The sequence below is a fragment of the Heloderma suspectum genome, chromosome 2 (assembly GCF_057233095.1).
Source record: "Heloderma suspectum isolate Gila_16-S chromosome 2, 16-S_ref, whole genome shotgun sequence".
In the NCBI taxonomy this organism is placed as follows: Eukaryota; Metazoa; Chordata; class Lepidosauria; order Squamata; family Helodermatidae; genus Heloderma; species Heloderma suspectum.
In genome coordinates, this window is record NC_139459.1 from 123,631,860 (window position 1) to 123,648,107 (window position 16,248).

A 16,248-nucleotide genomic window follows, 5' to 3' on the forward strand; every position below is an offset into this window, starting at 1 on the left:
GCAGGCCACATGCAGAACCTCTGTGGGCCAAACGTCCTCATCCATGTGCTATATGTTATAAACCAAGTCAGGGAAAGATTGATGAAACTTTTCTCCAAGCACCTTGTTCACATCTTCTAACTGCAATTCCATAAAATAGGACAAGACAGACACCCACAGACTGAACTGTAGAACCAGGGGCCTCGAAGATACAAGCTAATGTATCCTCAAAGTGCTTAACATGTGCAGTAGGCTACTTCCACCTGGTGGGCTGAGATGGAGAAGGCCTCAAACCATTTGGAAAAGCTCTGCCTTGTGCAAATGCAGTAGGGTGGCAAAAAAGTATGGGTGTGGAGGAATTGGATGATTCTTCCTCCACACACAAAAATCATACCTGTAGAAAACTAGCATGTTGGGAAGAAAGGCTAGATTATATGCAGGGATGTTCTATACACACATAGCATCCAGTCATTCCATTCCCTACCTGCAGGCTGAATTGACACAGCCCAGGAACTGTTCTCTCCCCCCCCATGTATTTATCTTGAAAGCCTCTTCATTTCATAAACTTAGGATATCACAGGTATACTTGAGCACACTCCGGGAGAGAGCGGAGGACAGGAAGGCCTGGCGTGCTATGGTTCATGGGGTCACAAGGAGTTGGACATGACTTAACGACTGAACAACAACAGTACAGTGGTGTCTACTTAAAAGGGCAATCTGCACAAATGTACCATAGCTACTGCTTATCTGCTAAACAAGCTGTAATTTCAGTAATGTAAAAGCAACCATCCATCCAGTGGGGAGAGAGATCAATTTATTGTCATCACCTGTACACATCTGCAACTGGAGTTGGCTCAAAGTTTGGTGTGGAGTGAGCCTCAGGAGCCAGATATATTTGTGTGAAGTGCTGATGAGGATTGTTGGACTCCATCAAAGAATCTTCTTTTCTGTAGGACTGTAAGCCATAGTCTACCACAAAGTGAAGTAAAGGGGGAAAAAGGATTAGAAATTTTCCCTGGATGTTTTGCATTATTTTGAACCTAGAGCTATTAGAGACATAAATCAATACAATCTCAATCAGAAAATGAGTCACTTCAGTTTAGAACTGAAATTAATTCTCCACAAAATTCTCCTCAGCAAATTTTGGATGTGAGAATGTAAGTAAATTCCCTGGATGTGAAAACATCTATCACATTTTAAAAAATATTCAGCATCCACTTTTAACGTCTAAAATATTGCAAGAGTAGCCAACATTTGACAGTATCTGACAGCTGCTATTTAGTAGGGACCAGAATTTGATTGTTCTGATATGCAAGCCTCAGCATTCGACAGCTACATGGTCACTCTGAACTAGCTTTGTTTTCCCTCAGCAGCAGTGACACATAAGAAAATCTGATTGGCTGGATGATGATGTTGAAGTGACTGGGAAAAATTCAAAAAATTCTGTTTTTCAAATAAAAATGGGCCCTCCATGGGAAAAAATGCAGATTTCACACAAATCTGTGCCCTCTTTTGTCTTGTTTTCGGGTGACGCATTTCCTCTTTTTTTGGCAATACTGAAGTGGCCACCATATCCCTAGATAGTCATAAGCAAGCAACTAAATCGCCGTCTCAATCCCCATGTCTGCAATGTAGGAATAATAAAGCTTATCTATCCTATAGCAGTGTTGCAAAGGTTACTAAAGAGCTATTGTTGTTGTTGTTGTTCAGCCGTTAAGTCGTGTCTGACTCTTCATGACCCCATGGACCATAGCTCGCCAGGTCTTCCTGTCCTCTGCTCTCTCCCCGAGTGTGCTCAAGTTCATATTCATTGCATCGGTGATGGTATCTAGCCATCTCATCCTCTGCCGTCCCCTTCTCCTTTTGCCTTCCATCTTTCCCAGCATCAGGGTCTTTTCCAGTGACTTTTCTCTTCACATTAGGTGGCCAAAATATTTGAGCTTCAGCTTCAGTATCTGTCCTTCCAATGAGCACTCAGGGTTGATTTCCTCTAGGATTGACTGATTTGACCTCCCTGCAGTCCAGGGGACTCGTAAGAGTCTTCTCCAGCACCACAGTTCGAAAGCATCAATTCTTCGGCGCTCAGCCTTCCTTATAGTCCAGCTCTCACAGCCATACATTACTACTGGGAAAACCATAGCTTTGATTATACGAACCTTTGTCGGCAAGGTGATGTCTCTGCTTACTATGCCGTCTAGGTTGGCCATAGCTTTCCTCCCAAGGAGCAAGCGTCTTTTAATTTCATGGCTACAGTCACCGTCTGCGGTGATCTTGGAGCCCAAGAAAGTAAAATCTGTCACTGCTTCCATTTCTTCCCCTTCTATATGCCAGGAAGTGATGGGGCCAGATGCCATGACCTTAGTTTTTTTAATGTTGAGTTTCAAACCAGCTTTTGCACTCTCCACTTTCACCCTCAACAAGAGGCTCTTGAGATCCTCTTTGCTTTCTGCCATTAGGGTGGTATTGTCTGCGTATCTGAGGTTGTTGATAATTCTCCTGGCACTCTTAATTCCGACCTGTGATTCATCCAACCCGGCATTTCTCATGATGTACTCTGCATATAAATTAAATAAGCAGGGCAACAATATACAGCCTTGTCGTACTCGTTTCCCAATTTTGAACCAATCGGTTGTTCCATGTCCGGTTCTTACTGTTGCTTCTTGACCTTCATACAGGTTTCTCAGGAGACAGGTAAGGTGGTCTGGTACTCCCATCTCTTTCAGAATTTGCCACAGTTTGTTGTGATCCACATAACCAAAGGCTTTAGCGTAGTCAATGAAGCAGAAAGAGATGTTTTTCTGGAATTCTCTTGCTTTCTCCATGATGCAGCGAATGTTGGCGATTTGATCTCTAGTTGCTCAGCCTCTTCGAAACCCCACTTGTACTTCTGGTAGTTCTTGGTTCACATGCTGCTGAAGCCTAGCTTGTAGGATTCTGAGCATCACCTTGCTGGCATGTGAAATGAGCGCAATTGTGCGGTAGCTTGAACACTCTTTGGCATTGGCCTTCTTTGGAATTGGAATGTAAACTGACCTTTTCCAGTCTTGTGGCCATTCTTGAGTGTTCCAAATTTGTTGGCATATTGAGTGCAGCACTTTAACAGCATCATCTTTTAGGATTTTAAATAGCTCAGCTGGAATACTGTCATCTCCGCTAGCTTTGTTGTTAGTAATGCTTCCTAAGGCCCATTTCACTTCACTCTCGAGGATGTCCGGCTCAAGTTCAGTGACCGCATGGCTATCAGGGACATTAAGATCTTTCCTATATAGTTCTTCTGTGTATTCTTTCCACCTCTTCTTAATCTCATCTGCTTCTGTTCAGTCCCTGCCTTCTTTGTACTTTATCATGCCCGTCTTTGCACAAAATGTTCCCTTGATATCTCCAATTCTCTTGAAAAGATGTCTAGTCTTTCCCATTCTATTGTTTTCCTCAATTCCTTTGCATTGTTCATTTAAGAAGGCCTTCTTGTCTCTCCTTGCTATTCTCTGTAAATCTGCATTCAGTTGGATATATCTTCCCCTTTCTCCCTTGCTTTTCGCTTCCCTTCTTTCCTCAGCTACTTGTAAAGCCTCATCAGACAGCCACTTGGCTTTCTTGCATTTCTTTTTCTTTGGGATGGATTGAGTTGTTGCCTCCTGAACAATGTTACGGACCTTCGTCCATAGTTCCTTAGGCACTCTGTCTATCAGGTCTAATCCCTGAAATCTATTCCTCACCTCCACTGTATATTCATCAGGGATATGATTGAGGTCATACCTGAATGGTTTAGTGGTTTTCCCTACGTTCTTCAATTTAAGCCGAAATTTTGTAATAAGAAGCTCATGATCTGAGCCACAGTCAGCTCCAGGTCTTGTTTTTACTGACTGTATAAAGCTTCTCCATCTTTGGCTGCAAAGGACATAATCAATCTGATTTCGATATTGACCATCTGGTGATGTCCATGTGTAGAGTCACTTCTTGTGCTGTTGGAAAAGAGTGTTTGCTATGATCAGCGTGTTCTCTTGGCAAAACGCTATTAGCCTTTGTCCTGCTTCATTTTGTACACCAAGGCCATGCTTGCCTGTTATCCCGGTGATTTCTTGACTTCCTACTTGAGCATTCCAATCCCCTATGATGAAGAGGACATCTTTTTTTGGTGTTCTAGAAGGTGTTGTAGGTCTTCATAGAACCGATCAACCTCAGCTTCTTCGGCCTCAGTGGTTCGGGCATAGGCTTGAATTACTGTGATGTTGAATGGTTTGCCTTGGATTCGTACTGAGATCATCCTATCGTTTTTGAGATTGTACCCCAATACTGCTTTTCTCACCCTTTTGTTGACGATGAGTGCTACTCCATTTCTTCTAAGGGATTCTTGCCCACAGTAGTAGATATAATGGTCACCTGAATTAAATTCACTCATGCCTGTCCATTTTAGTTCGCTGATTCCCAAGATGTCAATGTTCAGTCTCGCCATCTCATGTTTGACCACCTCCAGCTTACCTTGTTTCATTGATCTTACATTCCAGGTTCCTAAACAAGATTGTTCTTTACAGCATCAGACTTTCTTTTCACCACCAGACACATCCACAGCTGAGTGTCCTTTCGGCTTTGGCCCAGCCGCTTCACTCTTTCTGGCGCTACTTGGAAATTCCCTCTGCTCTTCCCCAGTTGTACATTGGACACCTTCCAACCTGAGGGGCTCATCTTCCGGCGTCATCTCTTTTAGCCTTGTGATACGTTCCATGGGGTTTTCTTGGCAAGAATACTGGAGTGGGTTGCCATTTTCTTCTCCAGTGGACCACATTTTGTCAGAACTCTCCACCATGACCTGTCCATCTTGGGTGGCCCTGCATGGCATAGCTTATGGCTTCACTGAGTTATGCAAGCCCCTTCGCCACAAGCCCACAACAAGGCAGTGATCCATGAAGGGGACAAAATGCTAAATGTGATCTACAGTCAGAGAGTCTACTAGTCCCTTCCCTCAATTCACCTTGAGTTTGATCTGGCACATATTTCATAAATTGTTTTGTGGTCAGTGTTCATAAAACAGCTGTGAGTAATAACAAAAAGAACCTCCTATATTAGACAGTAAACATTACGTGCATTTAAAAAAAATCCCTCTGTATTACCACCCCAAAGAAGTAATGCCAATTGCTCTTTGTTGCTAATGGATCTTAGTTGGGCCATCTGATATTTGCAATGTAATGCTGCATAGCTTTGTATTTTTCTGGAGACATGATGAAGATGGTGATAGTCACAATGAAGACAATGGCATTATAATCACATAAGACAACATCTTATTGCCTCTGTGGCATTAGAACAAGCTGCTTCACCTTCTTTTTGCCTTACCTGAAACCTTACAAACCCAGCGGTCATCAATGACACAGTTGCTGGACTTCAACCGTCCATGATAAATCCTATGCTGGTGAAGATAGGCCATTCCCTGGGCAATGTCAGTGGCAAAAGAAAGCCTATGGGGAGGGGAAATTAATGGTTAATGTTAATATATCATGCTGGGCTGCAGGACTAGAATAAAGCTTTAAAAATTGAACAGAACAAACTGGCAATGCTTTCCACTGATGTTTGACTCACACCTTATAGTACCCCTTTCTCCACTGACAGTGCCGAGCCAAAATGCAGGCATTCATACTGTACTTTTTTTTCTTCCACAAAATGTGCCCTCCCCTTGTGGTGGTATTTTGCATTCCATTGTACCAGACAGCAAATTCATTTATGAGCAAGAGGATGATGTCCCCGAGTCTCCATTGTCAAGGCTGTTCATGTTGAATTGGATTCAAATCCTGCTGTTCTCTAGGTCTCCAGATTCTTTGCCAGGCTGTGGGTGCATATCAGGACCAGCACCAAGGATAAGCATGGTGCTAGGCTCACACCCTAGCAGGGGCCCACTGATGAGAGCCCCCTGGAGTTGCTTCTCCTCTTCACCATTGCAACCTATTTTGTTCACCTGCCTCTTGCTTTGGCTCAGACAACAGAGGCCTACTGAGGGTGTCTTGCCCAGGGCCCCTCAAAACCTATAGCCAGTGCTTGTGCAGATGAATATGGCTATGAACGTATTTAGACATGGCAGTGAAGCCCACCTAGTTTGAATTCCTTTGAAAATGCAATATATTACTAGTTGAGATTACTTTCTTGCATATCAATAAAGAGGACTGGTTCTTGAATGGGGATAATTACTATCATATCTTATTAAGAAACCACCTAATGCCCAAACTAACTTTTGTGGTGGATATGTGTTTGCCACAACATGTTCCTGTACACGTCTACTCTGAGGTAAGCTCCACTGAGTTCAAGAGATTTACTCACAGCTCTACTGAAAGGAGATGCATGGCATGATGTCACTGTGCTCAGCATTATAAGGTGTTTTAAGGATCTCAGAAAAGCTAGATAAAGTGTTCAGGATAAAACATGGTATTATTAAAACTATTTTAGTGGAAAGAGAGTGAGAGGCTTACACGAATCTTTCATCGGTGCCTAATCAGGTCTAGCTTGGAGAAAGAGAGACAGAGACAGAGACTGAGAAAAACCTGGATTGATTTGGAACTGCTCCAGTCCACACTATGATATATTAGAAAGACTAGAAAAACATATCATGCATTTTCTTTCACAAGTCATTACTGCTGACACACAAGGAGAAAGAGACATGCATCCCCTGTAATGTCTAGTTGGAGCCCTATGTTACTTAAGTAATATACAACAGTGATTAAAAGCAAATGCACTCACAAGGCCCTCCCCACAATCTTACAATCAAAAACTCTGATCAGTATTTGATCAGAAAGTAGACTGATCTCTTCATTCACCCCTAAAACATTTCAGGACTTGCACTACACTAGCAGCTTATCTACCTAATGATGTTTCACTGTAATTAAAACCCCAAATTCTATCAAAAATGCCATCTGGTGAAATGAAGATATATAATTTCTCATCTGTCTGTCTGAAAGTCAGTGAGGGGTTTGCTTTGTTTTTAACTATTATAATGACTGCTTTTTTCCATACATTTTTCCTTTGTATTTTTACATTATACGAAGAGAATGATATAACCTAAATCCTACCAGTAAGACCCACCTAACTATTTTTCTTTTATTAACACTATTGTATTTTTTAAAAGACATAATGTACAGTACAATATCACTCTATAAATTATATTCTAACACATTATAGTTTTTGTTTTTGGTATGAATATAAGCTACTGATTTCAATCCAATTTTTTTAAAAGGGGATGTGAAGTAGAAATTCATACAATAACAATTTAAAAAACACCATTTCTGGTTTGGTTTCAATAGCCAGCTTTCTTGCCTGCTAAATGCAATTTAAATTAAAATAAATAAATTCTTTCCTGAGCTGCTAGATGAGACATGTTAATCACCCAGACTTGTATTTCAAGACTAAATATTTGTAAGCTAATTGAGGCTCAAAATATTTATTTGTTTGTTTGTTTATTGAATAAATTTGTGTCCTGTCTTTCTGGGGGCTTATACAGAACAACCATCACTACAATATATATAAAAATACAATTAAAACAAAACAATACAACTGAAAACAATGAAGAACAGCAGTAGTTAAAACCCTACAGCCAACGTAAAACCACAGGTTAAAAAAAAAGGCCAGGCAAAAAACAAACAAACAAAAACCTTTGGAGATCTCCTTAATAAGTAGGTCATGCATGTTTCCTATAGGAAGATGTTCCAAAGATGTGGGGCTACCATTACGAAGGCCCTGTCTCTGGTGCCTGCTACTCTGTTCTTAACAATGCATCATAGATTCATATGAGTACAAGTGGTCCTTCAAATCCCTGATCCCAAACTGTTCTGGATTTTAAATTAGATACTGTGATTATGATAACTGCACAGTTGCCACTGAAAATGGCAGCTATATGTCAAAGTTCTCTTTCCTTTTCCTATAACAGAAATGCATGATGTGATGGTACCACCTCATGCATTGTTGCCACTATCACGCATATACCCAGCGGCAGCAACTAATACAAAGCTGTGGTGGGGAAGCACGTGATGGTTCCCTAACTAGACTTTTAAAGCAAGGGGAGAAGGAAGTAGAAATGTATCTGCATTTTCAGTGGTAAATGCACATTTATTGTAACATCTAGTTAGGCCCTAAGCCGGACTTCTTCAGATGACCCTCTTAGCTTGTAGTAGCCTCGAGGAAAAGGCTCATATTGACTTCCATCTCTGTCACCTTTCTCTTACCTGAAGCCCCAGTTTAAAGGGATGTCTTCATTGAGCAGCACATCATTCAAACTTCCCTTTGGGCAGTATTCAGTTATTATGGCAATATTTGGTACTTCAGTACAGCCTCCAATGAATTTGCAGAGGTTGGGGTGGTCTAGTTCTCTGTGGGAAAAAAAGGAAAGGAATAAGGTCATGGCATCCTTATCTAGCCATGTAGTCAGACTGTGCCCAAACTGTATCATATTTTCCCAGAAATATGTTTTCCCTGCAACACAAACATTTCTTTGAGGGTGGATATTGGGATCAGATCCCAGAACAATTCACCAGCCACTGAGCATTCATTGTTGGGGGAGGATCTTTAAGTTATTCTTTGGGGCAAGGGGTGGGGTCCAAGCTCCACAAAGCTGCTGTAATTTGGTCTAGATCTAATGCAGCCTTCCCTATCTAGGTGCCGTCCAGAAGTGTTGAACTACATGGACATGCTGATTGGGGATAATGGGAGCTGTAGTCCAACACATCTGGGAGACAGTAGGTTGAGGAAAGCTGAGGTGTTTCATCATTAGAAGAGTCGACAGATCAGTTGCGGGCAACCAAGTGATGGGATCAAGCGAGGAGAAAAGGATCTGGAGACAACGGGACAGAATGGGGAAGGTTCTACTGCCAATGAAGCCTTACTTTTTCTGATGTATTAGGAGCTCCTCCTATTTTACAGTAAGGCTCCAGTTATCACATGGAATCATGGAATTTGGTTTCTGTCACATGGATTAAATTTCTGTCGATTCCTGAGAATCCCACTTATTTTTTTAAGGTCACATTTCTAGTCCTCATGTTTGTGTATGCAAGTTTGTATGAGTAAGTTCAGAGTCTGCTACATTTTGAGACAAGAGGGGGTTTGAGACAAGAGGGCATGCCTTTAGCATGAGGAGGAAGTCTAAGAAGAGCTGCATTTGTGTATACAGATTGATATAGAAGGCAAATATGCCAACGCTATAATCGATCACTCAGTAAATGAAATACATTGCTCAGTTCTCTTTTTGAAACAAGAGGACAGTTAACTTAAATTCAAAGAGCACACATTCTAGATTCACTTGCAGGCATGAGTCTGGACAAGAGGACAGTTAACTTAAATTCAAAGAGCACACATTCTAGATTCACTTGCAGGCATGAGTCTGGAAATGCATCCAGAATCTGTTATTATAACTTACCTTACTTGCTTGACCTCTTTACGTATAGTCTTGGTGAGAGTAAATGTCTTGTTCATTATTTTCTTGATGGCAACCGTTCTACCATCACTGGAAGAAGACAAAGATGCTTGTCTAACTACCAGCAGTCCAATAACCTGAGTACATTCATGTGTGTATTTTTTACATTTATATCCCATCATTCTTCCACGGAGCTCAACACTCCCATGAGGTACCTTAGGCTGAGAGATCGTAACTAGCCATAGGTCACCCAGTGGGTGTCATGGTTGAGAGACACATGACCTTAAATGTCTTTTCATTTCATGTGGAAGGAAATGTCCCGTTGGTGCCAATGGAGGATTTCACCCCAAAGCAAATACCAGCTTCAGAGGAGAAATTTTCCTCACAACTGTAGCAGGGGAAGAAAGTATTAAATTCCTCCTCCATGCTTGCTGCAATTGAGATAATTACCCATTCTCCCACCAGTTGATGCTATTTATGCATTTTAAAATGCACATTTAATGTCATGTCTCGTCTGGCTCTCAGTGGGGATTTGAACTTGGGTGACCCTAGTCCAACATTTTAACCTTCACACTATATGGACTCACATGGTATTGTTGGCCCACACTGTATCCACATGGTGAATAGAAATCATCATTTACCAAGCAGTAATTTATAAGGTCTTAAGTTATAATGTGCTTGCTCTCTCTGGAGGTCCAGCAGGCTCCCTCACTATGGGTGTTTGTTGTTTATTTGGTCAGTTGCTTCCAACTCTTCGTGACTTCATGGACCAGCCCACGCCAGAGCTTGCTGTCGGCCATCACCACCCCCAGCTCCCCCAAGGTCGAGTCCGTCACCTCCAGAAAATACTTCAGTTTTGCCTTTAATATCATTCCCTCAAGTGAGCAGTCTGGCTTGATTTCCTGGAGGATGGACTGGTTTGATCTTCTTGCAGTCCAAGGCACTCTCAGAATTTTCCTCCAGCACCACAGTTCAAAAGCATCTATCTTCCTTCGCTCAGCCTTCCGTATGGTCCAGCTCTCGCAGCCATAGGTTACTACGGGGAATACCATTGCTTTAACTATGTGGACCTTGGTTGTCAGTGTGATGTCTCTGCTCTTAACTATTTTATCAACATTTGTCATTGCTGTCTTCCCAAGAAGTAAACGTCTTCTGATTTCCTGGCTGCAGTCAGCGTCTGCAGTAATCTTTGCGCCTAGAAAGACAAAGTCTGTCACTGCCTCCACGTTTTCTCCCTCTATTTGCCAGTTATCAATCAAGCTGGTTGCCATAATCTTGGGTTTTTTGAGGTTTAACTGCAACCCAGCTTGTGCACTTTCTTCTTTCATCTTCGTCATGAGGTTCCTCAGCTCCTCCTCGCTTTCAGCCATCAAAGTGGTATCATCTGCATATCGGAGATTGTTAATGTTTCTTCCAGCGATTTTAACTCCAGCCTTGGCTTCATCAAGCCCAGCACGTCGCATGATGTGTTCTGCGTACAGGTTGAATAGGTAGGGTGAAAGTATACAACCCTGCCGTACTCCTTTCCCAATCTTAAACCAGTCCGTTGTTCCGTGGTCTGTTCTTACCGTTGCTACTTGGTCGTTTTACAGATTCCTCAGGAGGCAGACAAGATGACTTGGTATCCCCATACCACCAAGAACTTGCCACAATTTGTTATGATCCACACAGTCAAAGGCTTTAGAATAGTCAATAAAACAGAAATAGATGTTTTTCTGAAACTCCCTGGCTTTCTCCATTATCCAGCGGATATTGGCAATTTGGTCTCTAGTTCCTCTGCCTTTTCGAAACCCAGCTTGTACATCTGGCAATTCTCGTTCCATGAATTGCTGGAGTCTACCTTGCAAGATCTTGAGCATTACCTTACTGGCATGTGAAATAAGTGCCACTGTTCGATAGTTTGAACATTCTTTGGTGCTTCCCTTTTTTGGTATGGGGATATAAGTTGATTTTTTCCAATCTGTTGGCCATTCTTGTGTTTTCCAAATTTGCTGGCATATGGCATGCATCACCTTGACAGCATCATCTTGCAAGAGTTTAAACAGTTCAGCTGGGATACCGTCATCTCCTGCTGCCTTGTTATTAGCAATGCTTCTTAAGGGCCATTCAACCTCACTCTTCAGGATGTCTGGCTCTAGCTCACTGACCATACCGTCAAATCTATCCCCGATATTATTATCCTTCCTATAAAGAACTTCTGTATATTCTTGCCACCTTTTCTTGATCTCTTCTGCTTCTGTTAGGTCCTTGCCATCTTTGTTTTTGATCACACCCATTTTTGCCTGGAATTTACCTCCGATGTTTCTAATTTTCTGGAAGAGGTCTCTTGTCCTTCCTATTCTATTATCTTCTTCCACTTCCGTGCATTGCTTGTTTAAAAATAATTCCTGATCTCTTCTGGCTAACCTCTGGAATTTTGCATTGAATTGGGCATATCTCCCCCTATCACTGTTGCCTTTTGCTTTCCTTCTTTCTTGGCTTTCCTTTCTTTCTTGGCATGTCTCAGCAGACAGCCATCTTGCCTTCTTGGTTTTCTTTTTCTTTGGGACGTTTTTTGTTGCCGCCTCCTGAACAAGGGAGCTGCGGTGGCTTAGTGGTTAAGACGCTGAACTGCAGACTGGAAGGTCGGCAGGTCAGCAGTTCGAGACCCGAGTGCTGCGTGACGGAGTGAGCTCCCGTCTTCAGTCCCAGCTCCTGCCAACCTAGCAGTTCAAAAGCAAGAAATTGCAAGTAGATAAATAGGTACCGCCTCGGCGGGAAAGGTGACAGCGTTCCGTGCACCTCGGTGTTCAGTCATGCCGGCCACATGACCACGGAAGCGTCTTCGGACAGCGCTGGCTCTTCGGCTTAGAAACGGGGATGAGCACCGCACCCTAGAGTCGGACACGACTGGTTGGGGACACCTTTACCTTTACCTTTTTACCTGAACAATGTTGCAAATTTCTGTCCATAGTTCTTCCGGGACCCTCTCTACTAAATCTAGTCCCTTAAATCTATTCTTCACCTCCACTGCATATTCATGAGGAATGTTAGTGAGCTCATATCTAACTGCTCTGTGGGTCTTCCCTATTCTCTTTAGTCTGATTCTAAATTGTGCAATAAGAAGTTCATGATCTGAACTACAGTCAGCTCCAGGTCTTGCTTTTACCAACTGCATAGATGTCCGCCACCTTTGGCTACAAAGGAAGTAGTCAATCTGATTTCGGTGTCGACTGTCTGGTGAAGTCCATGTATAAAGTCATCTCTTAGGTTGTTGGAAGAGAGTGTTTGTTATGCACAGTGAGTTGTCTTGGCAAAATTCTATCAGCCTATGTCCTGCTTCATTTTGTTCTCCCAGACCATGCTTGCCTGCAATTCCAGATGTCGTTTGACTACCCACCTTAGCATTCCAATCTCCTGTAATGAAAATAACATCTTTTTTTGGCGTACTAACCAGTAGGTGCTGCAGATCTTCATAGAACTGATCTACCTCTGCTTCTTCAGCATCTGTGGTTGGGGCATATATTTGGATCACTGTGATGTTAAATGGCTTACCCTGAATTTGAATTGAGAGCATTCTGTCATTTTTTTGGATTGTATCCAAGCACTGCTTTAGCCACTTTATTATTCATTATGAAGGCTACTCCATTTCTTCTGTGGTCCTCTTGTCCACAGTAGTCGATCTGGTGGTCATTTGATGTGAAGTGGCCCATTCCAGTCCATTTCAGTTCACTGACACCCAAAATGTATATATTTAATCTTGACATCTCCCCAGTAACCACATCGAATTTGCCCTGGCTCATAGATCTTACATTCCAGGTTCCTATGGTGTGTTGATCTTTAGAACATCGGATTCGTCGTTCACCACCAGCACCATCGGCTGCTAGCCGTCCTTTCGGTGTTTAGGTGTCTTTTAAAAGTATTGCTGTTTCAAATCGCCTTCATTGCATAATTTTATATGTGCTTTTAAAAACATCTGTTGCTTTGAATGTGTTAGGGTTTATGCTGCTAGATGTATGTATATTCTTGATATTTTTAACTATAATTTTATTTGGGGTGTGTGTGTGTGTGTGTTTAGTTTTAAACACCACTTTGAATTGAATGATCCTTCAGAGAAGTGGTATATTAACATCAGCAACAATAATAATGCCACCATCATGGTGTACATCCAACTGTTTGTCTGGATCCTTTTGCCAAGTGATGAGGAAAATTGTGCCACATTTCTGCACTTCTCATTTAAACAATCAAATTATCTAAATTAAACTCTTAGCTTAAGTTAAGATCGTAAACATAACTGAAGTTAGCTTAAGTTAAACTCTTGGCTTAACACAGAGTAGCTCGGTTACTTCAACTGTCTCATCATGCCAAGTGGTAAAGAGCGTTTTTAACCAGGTGCAGAAGTGTATAAAAACAGGTAGTAGAAATATATGGTAAAATGGCATATTTTCTATGGGCTTGCTGTCCTAACTTAAATTGCCATAGCAATGTTTATCCCTTGGCTTCCAGTGAGAACTCAGTGTGTGTGTGTGTGTGTGTGTGAGAGAGAGAGAGACAGACAGACAGACAGACAGACAGACAGACAGACAGAAAGCCACTGGTCATAGTGAGGGTTCTGTTTGTATGAGAAAGCTGATCTGCCATGATGTGTGTGTGCGTGTGTGAAAGAGAGAGAGAGAGAGAGAGAGAGAGATGTGTGTGTGTTAGGAGTAGAGCAGCCTGAAGAATGAACCAGTGGAAACAGTTCCAGCCATTAACATATATAATTGATCTGCCCTGTATGTAATAGAGAATTTGGACCGAGGGCTGCTGTAAGAGAATAGAGTAAAATGACTGCAAAATACACCTACTAGATCCCAATCTGTGTGAAGTAGTTTGGCTTGGAAGCATTAGCAGCTGCTGTACAGGAGCTCAGTGCGGTGAGACAGCTGGTGTTGGAGATGCTGGGTGCATGTGGTACACTCAAGGCACTCCCCCTTGCAGTTCTTGTCATGTGCTCTACTTTATTTAATTGTTAGGAATAAAATAGGAAATTAGATGAAGACTGCTTCTAAACATATGGGCAAGAATACTCACAAATTCTTATGACACCCCCCCCCGCCCCATCCACATCATTGTAAGTTTGCTCTGCTGGTATCTCTCTCCACTGTACCATGTTCTCTTCTTGCAGCAGACAGTCTGTTGATGAACATATCCTCCACAGAGAAGTGTGGAAATAATTTGTGTAATTGCAGAGCTTTCCTGCAACTTTTGAAAAGTCTGCTTGTATGCACAGTTCTGAATTATTTGGATGTTATGCTTTTAATATACTAAAGTTATACACTAAATCAGTGTTTATTTTATCATATGCATCTGGGCTATCCTCCCATACACACCTTTTCTTTCCTGATCCAATAAAAAGCAGCATCTTATATACATGAAGATGAAACACTTGTATAATTTATTCCCATTTATAAGCCCATTTGCTTTGCATACATTTTTTTAAGAAACAAAACAATACTTATCTTCCTAATTTCTGTTTCCTCTTTTCCCCCCTTACTGTGCAGCTCTGCTCTGTTGATGGTTATTTTTTTCCGTACTAGATTTGCATATTTATTATCTTTCCATATATTTGAATTAATGAAGTGATAATCTCTTTTGCTTGCTTATCCTTTGAATGCTTAATTTGTGCCTATCAGTTTGAGGTGTTTTCTTTTACTAGATCCAGGCTGACTGCAGCTTTTAAATATTTTTGTCTGATTTTGTTAGCTTTCAGTTGAACACATGATGTCTTTTGTGCAGGGCAGCAATGGATCTTATCGTGCTCTATCAAAAAAACAACACATCCACACTCTGCAATAATAAAAAGTAATGAAATGAGTTCCAAGAGCACCAGTGGTGGTAGTATATTATCATAGCATAATAAAATTGTGTGTGAGATATTCATACTGAAAATGAAATATTATGTTTAAAGGTGATGTATTTTCTCTGTCACCTTAAAGAGCTAGAATGGCAGTTATAAAGCTGGATCCAGAGGGCTTCCCAGTTGGCAGCTGCTTATCCCACATCTGGTTTAGCGCTAGAGCATCTGCTGAATTTCCCTAATCTGGAAAAGTACAGGATCAGGTGATGACTGGTCCACCAAAGCAGTCAAAGGCACATAAGTCTTATGAGTTCATTAAAGACACCCATGCACAATATGGCTACATTTCACATGCTCTATGTTGTCCCAGTGAGGATTAATGAGAGGCTCTCAATATTATATAGAGAAATGAGCATAGATGTAAACAGATACAGTGCTCTGATCAGCAATTTTAAAAAATAAATTAGGGGTTATATGGGTAACATCCAATAGCGTCCCAATGCTAGTGATAGTAACATGGCACTAGCATTAATGACGTTGCACTAGTGTAAATCAATGCTTGCACAGCATAACTAGTGCTTGTTAGTGCAATGGGGAAAAGTGGTGATTTGCCACTGAAATTTGTCAGTGTGGTGGCAAAAGGGTGTTTTTTTCTGCTGTGCTGCCAAATTTCAGCAGCAAATTGCCACTTTTCCCCATTGCACTGGCAAGTGCTAATTATGTTGCACAAGCAATTGGTTACACTGACACAACATTATTAGTGTTGGGACACTGTTGGATGCATACTGCCCTATATTTTCAGCAAAGGCTGAAGGGCTTGCAGTATTGGTTCTGCCCATTAACCCACTCCTTCCTCACCAGTATGAATGACAACAGAGGATTTGGTAGAACTTTCCTGTGATGGTGCACCTTACCTCCACACTCCCGTTTGCCTATTTCTTGGTTCATAAATGGGAGTGAGCATCATAAAAGGAAGACGTCTCTGCCAAAACATCTGTTGCTGTTCACAATCAGGGCAAGAGTTAAAGATTCTTTGGCTTTTGTCTATATCTCAGTTTGGGAGAAACCA

At 41.7% G+C, this 16,248-nt stretch overlaps 1 protein-coding gene across 1 annotated transcript in view; it reads right to left on the bottom strand.

Annotated features, from left to right (window-relative positions):
- LOC146352685 (atrial natriuretic peptide receptor 1-like) overlaps nt 1-16,248 on the bottom strand; it is a 93,601-nt gene that overhangs the window by 27,897 nt on the left and 49,456 nt on the right. The window contains exons 9-12 of the mRNA XM_084829678.1: nt 9,365-9,451; nt 8,178-8,321; nt 5,308-5,429; nt 807-948 (exon numbers count right to left, since the gene is read on the bottom strand). Of these exons, the coding sequence (XP_084685804.1) occupies nt 807-948; nt 5,308-5,429; nt 8,178-8,321; nt 9,365-9,451 (495 nt within the window). The remainder of the gene's footprint in view (nt 1-806; nt 949-5,307; nt 5,430-8,177; nt 8,322-9,364; nt 9,452-16,248) is intronic.